The 17,360-nt window shown below is 39.4% G+C and overlaps 1 protein-coding gene across 11 annotated transcripts in view; it reads right to left on the bottom strand.

Annotated features, from left to right (window-relative positions):
- Positions 1 to 17,360, bottom strand: part of ENPP2 (ectonucleotide pyrophosphatase/phosphodiesterase 2) — a 111,324-nt gene that overhangs the window by 38,536 nt on the left and 55,428 nt on the right. For 7 of the 11 annotated variants that reach the window (XM_019459963.2, XM_019459959.2, XM_019459962.2 and 4 more), the window contains exons 9-12: positions 12,248 to 12,303; positions 7,359 to 7,424; positions 6,595 to 6,667; positions 1,816 to 1,971 (exon numbers count right to left, since the gene is read on the bottom strand). In XM_019459963.2, the coding sequence (XP_019315508.1) occupies positions 1,816 to 1,971; positions 6,595 to 6,667; positions 7,359 to 7,424; positions 12,248 to 12,303 (351 nt within the window). The remainder of the gene's footprint in view (positions 1 to 1,815; positions 1,972 to 6,594; positions 6,668 to 7,358; positions 7,425 to 12,247; positions 12,304 to 17,360) is intronic. The other 4 variants (XM_019459967.2, XM_019459965.2, XM_019459968.2 and 1 more) reach the window with 1 other exon arrangement.

Raw genomic sequence — 17,360 nt, forward strand, 5'->3', positions numbered from 1 at the left:
ATTCTGTGATACAAAAATATCAGAAAGATGAAGGTAAATTCTTTTTTTTTTTTTTTAGAGATAAACTGGCCTTTCTAAAATGTAACAATGTTATTTAAATCCAAGAATTTTGAGAGTGAGCAGAAAGTCAGATGGATAGTTTAAGCCTGTTGTTTGCTAGGTGAAATCACATCAGATTTTGAACCATGGCAAGACGATGGAGGCTAAGTGAATCAAAAACAGTTGTGAGGTAAAATGGTACCCTTCCATTTGATGCTAAATTAGAACATCATTAATACAACGGAATCCATCTAATGTCTCCAAGAACTTAACTGTCAATGTCTGAGAATAATAGATCCCATAATAGAATCTCTTCCAAGAAACAAGGTTACTAGAAGAATCTCTTCTAAGAAACAAGCTATTGCTTCTCAATTTAGTCCCTTTCAAGCTGATTTTGAGTGAATAAGAATCTACAAGAGTCTTAACTTCAGAAGAAGTGAACCACTGAGCTTGTTCTAGAATTCTTATTGAGCTTAAGGAAACACAAAAACTCAGTTGTCTGAAGATTTACAAATCTTAAGAAATATAATCCATCTCTCATTTTCTTGCCTCCAGTGGAAGATTCTAACAGCATGAATTCTCCCACACACTACAGACTTCCCTCTCACTGTCATCTCTATGCGATGGAAAGATTTCCAAGAAACACCTCATCAGACAAACACTTGGCTGTACTTCAGGTGAATTTTACAACTTAGCTGCAACCACACACATACACCCAAGATGACTGGTAAGAACAGAAGGGTCTGCATATCATTTTTTATTTCAGACATATAATATTATCCTCCATTAGTGTCTTCTCAGATGACTCAAGACCTTTCCTCAAATCACATCCTCAGTAAAATCAGCCGTAAACTTGTTTTCCTTCATGGCAGGAGTCAGTATTTCAAATTCTGTCCCAAGGAGTAAGTCACAAGTGAAAAGTCTCAGAATGATATGCGCCAGCATCATCTGAAGGGCTACCACATGTGGAACTAAATGGTATTTGCTTTTGGGAAAACCATGCTTTCTTCTAAGACCTTTGCCTCAACAAAAACATACCAAAAGCATTAATATGTCAATGCTTGGCAATGCCTTATTTTCACCAGACAACTCAGGTGAAATCCAAGACCTGCTTCTCAGTGACGATTTCAGATGGTCATAAGCAAGAGAGCGCCTCAGAGGTACCTGAAGGTTTTGAGAGAAGTGACAACTTCTAACCTCTTCTGAATGTACTGAAAAGAGTCGACGTTATTCATGTCTCTATAAGAAAATACACACAGTTCCAACTACCCATTGTTTTCTTTTGCTTTCCACCTCAGCTATTCCCTTGTCTATAACCTAAGACCTTTTCTGGACTCTGAAGGTATGCACCATTAATCTGAGCCAATTTTCTATTGAGTTCGAATTTATATGGTCTTTGAGGAATCCCCTCGCTGCCTTGCTGGACTGTCTCAAGAACCAAGGCTACAAACCATTGTAACCAATTCCATGAATAAGTGCAAGCAAAACCAACAGCCTTCCTAACATTCGTTCAAGCCTAAATGTTAATACTAGGTTTAGGGCGACTGATTCTAAAGAAAGTGGAAGGTTCTTTTTTCCCATCTTGCAGAAAGTTCAGGAGGTCTTCACGTTAGTGTTAACCTCTGAAGTGCCAGATTCTTCTGGACTCAAAGCCAAGAATGACAAAACCAGAGTTTTTCTGAAACATATTCAGCTGATTTTCAAAGCAAGGCACTAAAGAAAACCTTCAACTCAGACCTACCCGCCACAAAGCTTTGGAACAATAGATAAACTTACTTTGTCCTGACGAGTTTCCGCAGCATAATGATCCATCCTATGTAATTTTCTTCTTCTTTTCTTTGGAGGAGCAACTGGTCTTTCCTGTCTCCTCTTAGGGGTAACCTTCCTCTTAGGTCTCTTAGCCGGAGTAAGAGGTGAGCCATAACTACTCTCCTGTACTGGCGGATAGAGATGTCTGGACTCAGAAGTCGTCTGTCCCTCTGGGTCAGATAATAAAGCTCACACTTTGCCATCTTGGGTCAGCAGAGCCTTAGTTAAAAAGACTAAGGCTCCTTAAGTGAGAAAAAGTTGGTAGGAGAAATGATTCATGGAACTCTATAGAGAGAAGCTTCCTAAACCCATCTTGAGGCTGTGAGCAAGAATATAATTTAAGAGAATCTAGTCATGCGGGTTTCTCTTGGGCTAAGGAGACTGCTTGTGGATATACTGAAGGTGACATACAGTTCTGCATTCCATTAAATCCCACATTAGGGAGAGACTGATCTTTGGTTATGAAGAGGTCTCCATTTATAAAGTACTAGCAGAAAACCAAATAAAATACTAGCCATTTAGTCATTTCAAGGTAACCATGGGATTCATGTAGGTGGCTCCAATTCAGAATCTGATGGATATCTGTTCGCACCACCACTATATCAAAGCAAGTGTCACCTTCATTTGCAAGGATTAGGGAAAAATGTTTAAACCAAGGATGGAATGGAGCATAAATAATAAGCAATCCTCCTTGGACATAAATGTATACTTAGACAAATCAGGACTTTCAGCAGGAGAGAGAACTTCCTTCCCACTGATAATTTAGGTTTTCGGTACAGAGGACCTCTGAAGCCAAGAGAGAACCATAAATAAAACTGTCTTTTAAAAAACTATCTTGCAAAATTAGGTAAAATGTAAAACTCATCAAGATCTCTTCATCTTGGTATAGATCTCAAGAAAGAGTCTATGTGCTTATACTCTTTCTATACATCTCGTTGTGAAAATCTAGAGAGAGTGGTGAAGGCTGACACAGAACCTGAGTAAGGAAGATAACCTTTGGGACTTCCAAACGCTAGAGAAAAACAGGCCCCTGATTTGCTGATGGTGCAAAGGTGAATTAAAGCAGCAAGCCCTGACGTCTCCCTGGCTGAGTCTCTCTTGGTGGGACTGCTGCTCCAAGAATCATTCAGATGCAGGAAGGGGCAGAAGGAGGAACAATGTTAGTGTATCCAAGAGGGAGGCCATCTGCCATGCCATTTCACCGTTTCCAGAGCAAGCCACTGCAAAGGCACTTCCGTTTCCGCCTCATCCTCTGTCCCTGGCAGAGCAATTGAAAGACACAGCCCCATGGACTCTGGTTTGGTGGTGTTTGTTTTTTTTTTTTTTAATGCATCTAGTTTCAGGCAGTTCTCCACGAGAAGAGAAGCAAAAGGAAAAAGACAGTTTCCCATTTCATGGTCACTGAATACATTTCAGCTAGTGCTCAAGTCGGCCCATCAGACACCCAGCCATTTGCAAGAGACCCCACCATTCAGAAGACTCCAAAGGTGAGCCCTTCTGGTTGCAGCAGGTTAGAGGAGCAGCGGGAGAAACAGGATTTAGCCAAAATGAGTTTTCATCCAGTGATTATATTGCACGTACTTCCTTCTTCAAATGTTAGAGGTAGACAAAAGCTAAGATTTCACTGACCAGCCATACTTTAGTCTGACTTTAGAAGATTTAGCCTGAGGTTATTAGGAGGACCGGAGGGAGAGGGGCAAATTTCCCTGCTTTTCAGAAGAATACTTTGCCATCTGAAGGTAGTAACTAGCCAGCCAAAGCTCTGCCTCTAGGCCTGGAAGAGCAGCCGAACGAGGAGTCACAGAGAAAGCACAGGTCAAAGAGAAAAAGATTGCGCCAACAATCAAAAGCAAGCATGTTTCTGAACATTCACCCTTACACTATGAAACCAGGAGCAATAAACCATTTCTTGAAGCTATTAGCCCAAAGTTTGGTCATCTCATTTAATAGTCTTTGAGAATCGTCCTGGAAAAAGTATACTCAGACAGTAAGCAAATAATGCACAGATTTCAACTTCGTTGTAGCACACAGCATTTTTAATTTTTTTCAATTAAACTTCAAATGCAAGGTATTTTCTCCTTAGATGTAAGTGAAGACATGTTACTGATTTTATGAATAATATTTCCGTTTGTAAAGCCTTTACATGCACACCACATGTATATAATGGATCTACAGGTATATAAACCAATTCGTCTACTACAGAAAAGAGGTTTTGCTGGCTTGTTTTGGTTTTGCATTTTTAAAGCATAAATGGTTTTGTTTTTATTTTTCAGTAGAAATAGGATTCCTAGAACCAAATGAAAAATAGTTGAAATCTGAAAATATCTCTTGCCTTACCAGAAGAAAGTGACCAGGTTACCAAGTTATCGTAACTGGAGATACATTCCAAGGACCTAATTAAGAGTTTTACTCAGGGGATACATGAGAATATCCCAGTTAAAAGGAAGTATTAATACTAAAAAGAACATAGCTCTAATACCTTCAAGTCTTAATTCAAAAATTCTAGAAGAAAAAAATCTCTGTTTGTATATTTAGGAGTAACCCTGAGCACAGCATCATCACTACAACAAACGAAAGCATCTTATATTACATTCCATTTAGCACTGCTCAGTACTTTAAAAGAAACCTTTCAGTTTATTTCTTGATTAAAACATGCACACAGACACTTTCAAGTACGCAATTACAACTGAACTACACATTCTAGAAATCCAGAGATGTTCATGGATAAAAAACATTGCTGAGCTTTATGACTTTTAAGGAAATCAGGACTGTTAAGGGTTATACTTCATCTACATTGTCAAAAGCCAACTTTTGACATGAAGAAAATCTTCTGTATGAACTGAACATGGTTATTAATGACCACTCTGCTTATGTCCTGGACTAAAGGAGAGATAAATGGTTCTATGGGAAGACCCTGGCCCAGGAGTTCTGAGATTCTACCGCTCAGTCCACTTACCAGCCAGGTGACTCGAGCGGCCCCAGTCCAGCTTCTTCCTTTTAAAAGAATGGCTAAACCAACCTCTGGCTTGCCTATGCCATGGGATCTTTTAAGGGATATTATTATTCAAGCAAAGCTGAACTTTTAAATAAGGCACATGGAACTACTTAGGATTTTTTTTTTTAACATTTTCATAAAATGAGGTTCCTTTTGTTCACTTTAGATTAATCTCAAAGAAAGTCATCCTAAAGATAAAACAGCCATGCTTGTTCTGGCAAGAATAAGATTTGTGTTTCATGCAGATGTTTATCTCATTTTATCATTTGTGTTTCATAATCATGCAACACTCGTTAAACATCAAAGGGACAGGAAAAAGAGCATCAGACTTATATAACTTCAATGATTTAAGGCAAACTAAGAATGGTTTCACATAGCCATTAGTTTCCAGTGTTTAAAAAAATCATGACAGAATTGATGTTGAAATATTCAAAAATATTTATGGCTTCTTGGTATTTACTGCCTTTGTTTAGATATACTGGGTTTTGTTCAAAAGTATTTAAACCAACACACTTCTCTGTATTTCCTACTCAATCTTATGCTGAACACAATGAACTTAATTATCACGAGCAGTGTTGTCACAGCCTATTAGAGAATGGAAGGCAGCTTCCATTAACAGAGTTTTTGAAATGATTTTTTATCCCAAATCAAGTTTTATTGTGTCAATGTAGATCTTACCACACTAGTTAGAAAGAGAGATGGAAAACGTTTTAGATTTGCAAATCCTGTCATGTTTTAAAGTGATCTATGCTGCAACACTGCGAAGATTTCCATTTCCAGACAAATGAGGAACATAACAAAACACAACTATCTCTTTCCCACCTCTGAATTTGAAGTTATAGTGGATATCATATAACAGATTGTTTCCAACTAAGATTACTGACTGATAAAAGGGCATTACATTGCTCTGCTAAATAGATTCATTCAATAGTGCATCTCTCTCCATTAAAAATTAATTTCAGGCACCTGGGTGGCTCAGTTGGTTAAGCATCTGACTTCAGTTCAGATCATGATCTAACCATTTGTGAGTTCGAGCCCCGCATTGGGCTCTGTGCAAACAGCTCGGAGTCTGGAGCCTGCGTGGGATTCTGTGTCTCCCTCTCTCTCTGTCCCTCCCCTGTTTGTGCTCCCCTTCTATCTCTCTCTCTCTAAAAAATAAATACACGGTAAAAATTTAAAAAAAAGAATTAATTTTATTTGGGGGAATAATGGATACATTCATAGTCTTGATTGTGGTGATGGTTTCACAGGTATATATCTATGCCTAAATTGATCAAATAAAGAAGGGTCCAATGCTATAACATATACCAGGTTGATTGCACCTGCTCAGGCTATTAGAGCTACTTAGCTGACCTATCCTCTCTGACTGCATAATCATTGTAACAGAGCTAAAATTCAGTTGTAATGTTTTGTATTGTGCGTTTCATCTCCAGATGCCTTTCCACTCTATCCCAGTGATGGCAAATGCCAACCCTCCCTGATCCTTCACCTTTTGACTAATGCCTTCAGGAATGGCATATACTTCTCCTGTCAACACCAAGATTAGGATATGTTTGAATATCAAATCAATCTGAAATGAAATTCTTATAAGAGAAACAGGTATGTTCAAGATTTTTTTAAATGTTTTTAGTCTTGTAGTATATATATAAACCTTGCATATACAAGACACTTTGTACGAGACCTGAAATAAGGTCAGCAGCTCAGGTAGCCAGGGGCACAGGTTCTCCTCAAGCAGATGATAAGCTACTAACCTCAGGGCCAAAAGGGCCATATTTGTGTCCAGAGAAATCAGGTTGTTCCGAATAGAAGGCATAGACTGAAGGCCTACGGGAAAATTGGAAGGTTCAGAATCTCCCTCAAACCACATATAACAAAGAATATCAAGTGTCTCTTCACATTAAGAGAAAATTATCTCAAATCAAGTTAATTAATATCCCAACCACCGTTAGTATTACCATGGAAAATGTCTCTTGTTTTTTTGGGGGTAGGAATTCTATTTTTTCCACATCCACTGCCCCCTACACCACCCGCACTGTAGTAACCGCCTGGTACCACTCTCAGGGACCAAACGTCACAAAGGATTATCTGAACGCATACTCAGGTCTTTGATCTTCAAGATAACAGAGCCCAGTGAAAATTCACATGGACCATGCAGTCTGCAGCCTAAAAGAACAACTCCATTAAAGTGAAAAGTCAGTCTTAATGCTTCCCCGGCATCATTGGGATGCTGCTGGTTCATTTATCAAAGCCAGGAACTCCCTTAACCTCTGCTGTAGTGGCCAGGATTAACAGCTGTAGTCCATCCATGTAATTAAATGCTCCCCAATAGCCTACGTCCATTATACCCTTCTTAGGGAAGGTAACGTTCAAGACTGAGAACCATAAAACTTTTAATAATACCAAACCTTGACTGTGCTTCTATTCCACAGCCCATCTAGTTTTCACCCAATTCTAACCTACAATGGAAACAGACTGAAGAAAGGAGAGGTTAAGTCAGGGAGACGGAAACAAATACCTTTCATCGTCTGGCAGGGTGAGCCACTGCAGTATGGTTAAGATTCTCCGCTCATGAGGGATGACTCTGTAGGGTGATAACAAGTAAAGCATGATGTTAGGTTGCATTTCCACAAACTTCACCCTGATGACTGCTCACGCTGGCACCAGGACCAAGGGCTCTCTATTTACCGCCATTTGCTTTCACATCCTCGTCATAAAAGGCCATCTTTCGAATCAGTGTTTAAACTTCCACTTCCATTTGTAACATATCATATTGCTCAACCTCTGTCATAGAAGGTGAGACTTGAAACTCTCACTCACAATCAAGTGAGCAACCTGTCTGGCTGATCAGAGATTCTGCTACAGGCAGAAAAGGACCCTGGGCTCAGAAGCACTGCCATCCAGTGAGTAAAGCCATTAGCTATGGCCACCGAGGTTACCAGGACACCTCAATCTGCTTCTTGCTGGTGGTATGACCTCTCTTAACCTCTACCCCACTTTGATCTCTCTGGGCCTCAGTTTACTCATCAGTAAAAGAGAGATAATAGCAAGGCATATGGCACATAGCTTGGTCATAAAGATAAAATGAGACAAAACAGGCAAAGGGCACGTACAGGGCCTACCACATAGTAAGTTCCAAAAAAAAAAAAAACCCAAAAAACAAAAAACCTTTATTTTTATTAATGATCATAATTAGTTATCATTCTATCTCTAAAGACCTATATGACTTTGGAAACATTATTTAATCTGAAACTTTACATTCTTCCTCTATAAAATAAGGGGTTAGGAAAGGTATTCATGAAATTCTCTTCTAGCTTATCAAAATCTATCAAGAATAGGCACCTATAATTATGAGACTGACAGGGTATAATCTTCATCCACAATGACTTTTGTGTTTAAGTCTCATTCCTCTGTTGAAATATAATTACCCAAAATCTGGCACCAGCTTTGGGAGCTCTCAGCTAACATGACGGTACTGTATCCTGGGCTGAGTTTCATTGAGATGCTCACAAGCTGAGCAATGTCTTTATTTATGGGGAAATTGGCTTATTCTTCCCTAACAAGTAGCATGACATGCTTTTCTGCCTCCCCCCCCCCCCCCATCCAAGAACAGGCATTAGAGCTTGTTTATGACGAACTCAAACTAAAGCCCAAGTTTAATTGTAGTCAGTAAACATTACTGTGACCAAGAGTGACCCCTCATATGAACTGTGTTCCCTGGGTGATAATAGTGTCAGTGTAGGTTCATCAGCTGTAACAGATACACCACTCGGGTAGAGGACATTGATAATGGGGGAGGCTATGCATGTGCAGGGGCAAAGGGGGGCTTGGTAAGTCACTGTACCTTCCAGTTTCATTTGCTGTGAACTTAAAACTGCTCCAAAAAATAAACTCTACTGGAAATTTATTGTGGGATGTTGGGTGAGCCACTTACACTTTTACTCTTGGTGGAGGTGAACAAGAGAAAGCTGGGAGAAAAACCAAGCTCCAGAGCCATGGTGGAAGGCTGGATGGAGCTGGCAGGAGCCCTAATCAAGCAATTCCTCTCCCCAGGCAACCCCCACCCCCCAAGCCCCACCAACTCTCCTAGATCGGAGCTTTGTCCTTCCTCTGGCCCCCTCCCAGTCTAGAACTATCCCAACAGCGCCAGAAAATCATGTTTAACATAAAATGAGTCTTAATGTAAACAAATTTCAAGGCTACTGAATAAATGTGACCCTGTGTATTATAGCCTATAATTGAATTAGAAATAGGCATAGCAAAGCCAAGATCATCACTTAAGGTATTTAATTCATCAGCCTCAGAAATCCTCTGTATCTGAGCGAAATAATTACATATTTAGAATTCTTTCCTAACTTAAAAAAAAAAAAAGCCAAATGCGGTAGCCTTTTCATTTTACCTTATTTCATGACCTACCTGCCAGCTGCTTTATTTTACATAATTGCTGTTAAGTCACAAAAATGGACTCTGATGGACTCCCTTGATGCTAATGGAAAAATACAAGCTAATAGATTTTGTGTCGAGCTCAGAACACGCATCCTCTAACACCTTCGTTGGATGGAGCGTCTGACCAGCAAGGAATAAAAGCATCCACTCTGAGGCTGGAATGCTTGCGTTTGAATGCTGACTCCAACATGTGCTGGTGACTAGACTTTGCCAAGTTACTTAACGTTTCAGTGCCTCCATAAAATGAGGATAACAATAGCTCTTATCTCATAAGGCTCTTTTAAAGATTAAAAGAGATAATACACGAAAAGCACTTAGAACAGTGCCGGGCACACAGAAGTTAGAAAAATGTTAGCTTTTATCATCATGTACTGGATCCACAAGTCCACAGAGATGACACACACACTCATGAAATATTTGTTAAACGTATAACATGTTCAAGGCATTTGTATGAATGTAAATAAAGATACAAAATTCTCCTACTAAAAAGACCATTACGGAGGAGTCGCCATTCTCTTCTTAGAAAGATAAGCAGGGGATTACCATTTTCTGGGCAGGAGCTGAGTATGTGTGTGTCCTAAGAACCAGAGATGAGAACTGTAGATGCCTGAATATCCATTCAAACTGTGACCCTCGGGCATGACATTTCACCTCTCTCGGCCACACTATTCTAACCTTGCCAATGAGGAGCTGGACAAAGTGGTCTCTAACTTTCCTATGAGTTCTACATTATCTTTATGAAATTGCCCAGGAACCAAAAAGACATAGGCCCTAGCCATTAGTGTTTAAAACACAACCCAGAGACAGCACAAACAAATGTGGCAAAGGAACAGTGTGTGTCCAAATGGAAAGGGAATTGGTGCTTGTGTCGCTGTCTTTACCATCACTGTTTGATATAGAATTTGTTCTGAGACCAAGTATGTCAGAGATGGTCAGAAAAAGAAAAAAAAAATAGGAGGGATGGAAAATGAAGGACCAGATGAGGCATTTAGTGTTAAAGGGAACCAATTACCTTAGAACACATATAGCCATTGTATGGTCAGTGTTGGAAGAGATGATGTGGACTAGAAAACAAAAACCACTTATTGGTTACTCTCTGTGTACTAAGCACCCTACTAGGCCCTTTAAAAAAGTTAGCTCATTCCATCTTCACAACACCCTATGTTATCGAGGGATTAAATCACTTGTCTACAGCCAGCAATCTATTAAGTGGCAGCGCTAGGATTAGAAGCAATCTAAACACTCATACATAAAAGGAATTACTGCTTTTGAACATGAATTGACACACACACACACACAAAATGGAATGGAGCAGCATCAGTACTTTGGAATAGAATACTATCATTTAAAAAGCAAGAATAATTCTAGGTTGCAGTACAGAATCACGTTAAAAAGATGGCCTTCCAAGTCTAACTCTGCACCTTGAATCTGGTTTTAAACTTAAAATTTTTCAGAATGTACCATGTGTAGATTCCCCTGACATATATTCCATTAAAAAACTGAAAGTATGACCCTGGTGTGTGTGTGTGTGTGTGTGTGTGTGTGTGTGTGTGTGTGTCTGTGTGTGTGAGTTATAACAAGATTTTTTTTTTAAAGAAAAAAAAAACAAAAAAAACCTAAATCCAAGTCACTCCTGGAATATAGAGATAAAAGAACAATAGCCCGAGAAGCAAAGCCAAACTAAGGACATCTTTAGAGCACACAAAAGCTACCTTCTTGGAAGTAGTTTGAAATGGGTGGAGAAAATTGCCATTCAAAATCAGAACACTGGGCCTTTTCAACGAAGCTTTGCAGCAGTTTCGGGGGGTAAGGGTGGGACCTAGGTATTAATTATGTTGTTGGCTCCTTTCCGTTCTGCTGAGCAAATATGTTGTGGAACAGAAGAAATCATTTCTGTAAGCATCTATGACAGTCGAGGGTTACAAAAATGTAACGCAGATGATTAAATTGGTAGATCAACATGTCATCTACATGTCATTTCTAACATACCCACACTTATTTCTCAACTCAGACAAGCTCTTTAAAAAATAGGGCGGTGGAGACTTTTAAAGGGTCACTGTCTTAAAGTCACCAAACCCAGTTTCAACGCAGCCCTTCAAATCTGAAAAAGCTACTTTTATTCCTGAATTTGGAGAATATAGATGGTCCCATTCTGGATTAATCTGAACCTGTGATTGCTCTCAGCACACTACTATTATAGAATAGTCAGATTTTTGTTAAGGCATAAGAGGCAAATATGGAAACAGCTTTAGGTGGTTAAAAAAAAAAAAAGATGGAAAGAACATCTCAGTGGGAACAAAATCCCCATGAAAGTTGAAACAGATTCCTTTTCTAACTAAGGAGCCTTAAAAATAATCAACATGTTGACACTTTTATTAGGTAAGTTTCACCTAAAGACTACTTTATGAACATTAACTACTAATCCCCCCATTAGCTCTGTGGGGAAGACAAGTGGTATTTCCATTTTTCTTATTAGGGAAATCCTAGAGTTCAGTGGAAAATGGAGTGGAAACAGAGGCTTCCCCTTGTCTCCTGTCTGGAATTTCCAATCTCTAGACTACTACATCAGCTGTCTGAGACCACACTAGACTTTTAATGTTGTGAACCAAAATAAACATAGTATGTTATAATATATTTATAGAAAATGATAATGCAAACCACAGCAATAAATAGTCCAAGAGAAATATACGATCCTTGGTGGTAAGTTACCAAACCCTATAAATGGACAGAAAAATCTGAAGGATGACAAGAAGGGAAAATCTTCATATTCTATTAAGAAAAGATGGAGGAAAAAGGAGGGAAGACCTCTAAAAAATGATTGGAAGATTATTTTCAATCAGAAAATATAGAAAAGCTCAAGTGCTTTTGTATTTAACTGAAATGAAATCAAACTGAGTTAATGTTTCATAAACTGATCATAATTGCAATTTTACAAACACTGACAAAATAAAGACAACTTACACAGACCAGAAGAATGTCCCAGCTTTCACCCCTTGCTTGGTGGCTGTAATCCATAGCTAATGAGGAAAATATAAGAGGCTTATAACACGTTCTGAGATTTTTTTCTTCTCAAAGAAGAAAAAAGTTTTAAAATATATTAGATCAGATCTCTTATACTTTACCCACACCCCGTCATAAATTTCACATTATTTGCAATCATTCTCTTTTCACATCTGGAAGTCAGAAGCATTGTTTCCATGAATGTCATTCAATACATTCTCTGCAAAAGCTTTCAAAAGCTCTGCTGTGATTCTGGTGGCATTTTTTAATTCCTATTTCATCTCAGAAGTCTCTTCTGTACCTGTCTTTTCTGATCATTGTTTTGAACATTTCACGTATATGACAGAATTCTGCTCATAAAAGGACCCAGGAGTGGACCATATGTTTCCTGTCCTATTAAAGCCTATAGAGGAGAACCCCAATTTGGTACACAGATGCCAGAATCCTGGAACCCAGCTTTGTCTTGTTTTGTTTTAAGCTAGGTGAATGAGAAGGGGAAAAAAGCTATTTTTTATTTTGGATTTTCCCTTGTGTCTTTTATTTAGCTTTTCAATAAATGGAAATTTAAGAATAAATTCCTGGGACAAGTTAGGTGACCCAAGCATTTCTTTGAGGCTTTTGAAATATTCTTTCCAGCACATGCTGTTGTGAGTCAGAAGACAGGGCAGTTAAGAACCTGAGCTCTGCAACCAGATAGCTGCTGGATTTTAAGCCTCCTCTCTGTCACTTACCAAGTATGCAGTCCTCCAGGAAATGACTTAAGCTCTCCTTGCTTCAGTTTCCTTTAAAATGTAGGTAATATTACCTAGCACATAGGATTATTCTAAGCTTTAATAAGTTAATACATTTAAAGCCCTTAAAGCAGTGTCTTAGCATTTGGTGAACACTAGATCTATTTTAATCTTTATTATTATGCATTGGAAATAAATATAATCCAGTTATTCTAGGAACATTAAAAACAGCTTAAGATGGCCAGTGTCCCATTGAACATAAGTCTGTAAGAACCAACCCTCCACCCCCACCCTGTGCTTTGGGAGGCAAACAGAAAGAAATATATGGCTCATTTGTTGTAAGACCCAAGCAAAATGGTCTAGGAATTGCAGCCAGCCCCTTTTCTGATTTCACTGTATCTAGACTTTCAGAGTGTCTTACCGACTCCAGTGAAAACCTCTGTTTTGGGGGGAGAGGGGATATTTGGAGGTGTGGGGCCTCCAGGAGGTTGGCCATGGATTCAGAAAGGTCTGGTGGCCTGGCCTGGGGGATTCTGCATGGATTCCCAAGCTCCTTTGGAGGGACTAAAGACCCTGAGAGCCCCGCAAAATCACAGCTGCTGCATCTGGCAAGTAAGGAATGGGCAGGAGAGCACAGAGTGACCTCTCAGATTTGAGGAGGTGTGAACTGCTAGAGAATGTCATCTGCATGGGAGAGGTGGTTCCTCCTTCCATGGGGATGGGTCAGAGATATGAGGATCTCAGCCCGCGGACAAACTGCCATGGACACACAGGCCAACCAGGGTTCAAAATGTGTCCATTTGTTCTTTTTTTTTTTTCTTGGTTATCACATTTATTTAAATGGCTGGGGGGGGATGTCCTTTAGCTTAAGTATTTTTGAGTTATCTGCAAATCATTTCAGGAGTGGAAGAATCCTTGGTCGTTTCTTAATATCAAAATTTACACAGAGTTCTCTTTATAATGTCTCTGCATTTAAAAAGGCAATCATAAGAAGTCTCCTATATTCCACACACGACAAATTCTTTGGTTCAGCCAACTCTTAATGGAGGGCAACTAGTACACCATCATCTCCCCAAAGAGCATAGGAATATTCTGATATTTTCAAAAATATTTTGTTGATTTAAACATCCCTTCGTATGTTTCCTCATCAATTTCTATAGTAGTCACAGTTTCCTCTGCATCTCCCAATGTCATATTTAAATGCTGACCATAAGCATGTACTCTGCCTCAAAGCTCTCTGTCGTTTCTCATTTTCACGTAAATTCGCTCATCCATGCTGAGCCTGATGAGATCCAGGGGCTCTTCTACAGGTCTGGCAGTTTGTTGCTGGTCCTTGTCATCCGCCATGTTTCAAACCCTGTACCCTTTCCCGCCTCTCGCGAGAGAATGCGAGCCCCGTGGTCTCTGGAAATGAGGGAATGCAATGTGCCGGAAAGTAAAAAGAAATTTGCTATGCACGGTCTTGCTTTGTACAGTTTTCATTGGTCATTTGAGGTTGGGGCAGAGCTCCAAGGGGCGGGGGAGTAGGCTGGGCCTATAAGGAAAGAGCGTGGCCATTCCTCTCCATCCAGCACCTCCACTGTAAAGAAGATGCACTCAGACTAAATGCTGGACAGCCTGCAGGTGCCTCAAAACTACATCAGATCCCAGAGAGACCAGTTTCTTATATTAAGTGATCTATTTCTATACTTATTTTAATTTCAGAGATTCAAATTTAGCATATTCACATCCAAACAACTTCATACAAAACCTAGGGCCTTGATATTCACAAGGAAGTTGTACTAGGCAATAGTTGGCAGTTATGAAATGTAAGATTAATCTGGGGTTTTCTAATGGAAAATTTTAAATGCACTTTTGTCAAATGATGAGCCTGCACTTTCTAAAGTTATGCTGTGGAATATATGCTGATGTTGGCATTATCTGGACAACAGGAAGCCCTATGGGTAAATTTTAGTTCCATAAGGCTTAGGAGAAAAGTTCACCAGAAGGGGTCCTTGCGGTGCTATAAGAAAAGTGCATTGGAAGAGAGGGTGGCAGAAGTGGGTGTGCTAAAATTTTCCCAATGGCAAAGTCAGGATCATTTGTTCTTCATACTTTTCTGAACTTCTCAAACTTTTTACAATGACAATTAAAATCTTTGTCATCAGAAAAAAATTAGCCAATTGTAAAAAGCAAGTGGACCACAAAGACAATAAGAAGGTAAAAAAAAATATATATATATATATATATTTGAGTGCTTGGGTGGCTCAGTTGTTAAGTGTCCAACTCAGGTCATGATCTCACAGTTCCTGAGATAGAGCCCTGTGTTGGGTTCTGCGCTGATAGCACAAAGCTTGCTTGGCATTCTCTCTCTTTCTTTCTCTCTGTCTCTGAAAATAAACTTTTTTAAAAAATTTCATTTCTTCTCCAAAAAAGAAGCAAAACATTCTTCCTGCTTTTTTTTTTTTTAATGTTTGCTTATTTTTGAGAGAGACAGAGCACAAGCAGGGAAGAGGGAGAGAGAGAGAGAGGGAGACACAGAATCTGAAGCAGGCTCCAGGCTCTGAGCTGGATGCAGAGAAAGCCCGACGCAGGGCTCGAACTCACAAACTGTGAGATCATGACCTGAGCTGAAGTTGGACACTCAACTGAGCCACCCAGGTGCCCCATCTTCCTGCTTTTTGATACGAGTCATGTTGACTATATTTTATAAAAGAAAAATGGGAGCACGGTCAGAAAAGTGCAAAAAGTGAACAAATGAGAGAATATTTAAGACTAAAAAACACTTAAAAACCTCAAACAAAAGGACCGTAGCAGTAATGAAGCCATTCTGTCAGGGTCTAGCAAATGGTAGGAGATTGAAACATAATGTTCTTGGGTTATCAGATCATAAGTAGCTATAAAACTTCCCTTGCAGTCATGCGTATACATTATATTTCTGAGCTCAGAAGTTAAATCTAGTAATTACACAGAAAAAAAAAAAGGCACCAAAACTTTGGTCTAAAAACAGAAAAGTGAAAGCAAGCCTCTGGGGCTATTTAAAAAAGAGAGAGAGAGAAGTTCCTAGTTCCTTGTTAATTCAGAGAAATGGGAAATCAGTATTTCTCTGAATTTGAATGTAAAATAAATTTCCTCACAGACTGGTAAAACAGCACAACTAAAATAACCTGACAAGACCCTGGGTTTGGATTTCCCACCTTTAATGCCAACGTTTCTCCATTGCTCTGCTTTATCTAGAGGCAGTTTTCAATATTCGTGTCTTACATGCTGTATTTTGAAGAGGGGACAAGTGGGTACATCATTATACCTACTTGATATGTTATCAGGAATTTTTTTTTTTTATAAAAGCTGTCTCACTGGAATCAGAAGGATTTAACTGTGAAATCCAATACTTTCTGAAATGAAAGAAAGTATGCTGCTGTGGGAGGAGGGGGAGAAGTAGAAAACAAGCAAAAAACATTTTTCAAAAACATGAACTACAACCGTAGTCTTTCTAGCAGTTCTTTGCAGGGAAATTATTCCTTTGCATTCAAAAGCATGGAGCCAGGATACATAGAATTCTGGGAAGCCAGAGGGGTGGATGGGGCCATAGCAGATGCTGGAATAAATCATTCACTGAGATTCAGGAGTGGGTTTGCAGCAGGACAGACTGTGGGCGTGGGTGGCTCTTCGCAGGCGGTTAGGGCCAGAAGAAGGTGAGTGATACAGTACAGGATAAAAACCAGGCGTCAGAGAGGGTGCAGTGCAATTCAAGACACAGTAGTGGGACACCTAACTGTGTCAGGCTGTGGGTTAGGGACTGAGAAAAAAGAGATTCTACCCCCAGGGGACCCACAGACTAAAGCAGATACGTGAATAATTTCAAAAATATATGGTCGAATTTATGACAGAAATAATATGAAAACCCAAAGGAGGGTCTCTGAGCTTAGCCAGGGCTGGGGGAATTTAGTGACTACCTAGGGACAGAGACTTCAACTGACATTTGAAAGGCTTATAAATAATTATGAGTCCAGTAGCAAAGTGGCCACGTGAGCATTTACAGCACTCTAAATACAGAGCAGAGTCCATCTTAAATACATTAATACAGTAAAAAAAAAGAACAAAACCAGATTTATAGCAATCTAGGGAAAAGAAACAAAGGGTAAAAGAATAAAGGGTACAACTTTCCTTAAAAGAAAGCAAAACCACCCACTAGCAGGTTAATAAAATAGACAGGAAGAGGGGGAGGCAACCACTTGCGCTTTGCATCAAGGCATCCCTTTGACCTGGAAATTCACTTCTGTTCTAATGTCATTCTTCTCTTTGCCGTCTCTTTCTCCAACATGCCATTGTTCTTGTATTTTCACACTACTGTAATTCATGAG

Source organism: Panthera pardus, unplaced genomic scaffold (assembly GCF_024362965.1).
Source record: "Panthera pardus isolate Hobbes unplaced genomic scaffold, ASM2436296v1 HiC_scaffold_7, whole genome shotgun sequence".
NCBI classification, from domain to species: Eukaryota; Metazoa; Chordata; class Mammalia; order Carnivora; family Felidae; genus Panthera; species Panthera pardus.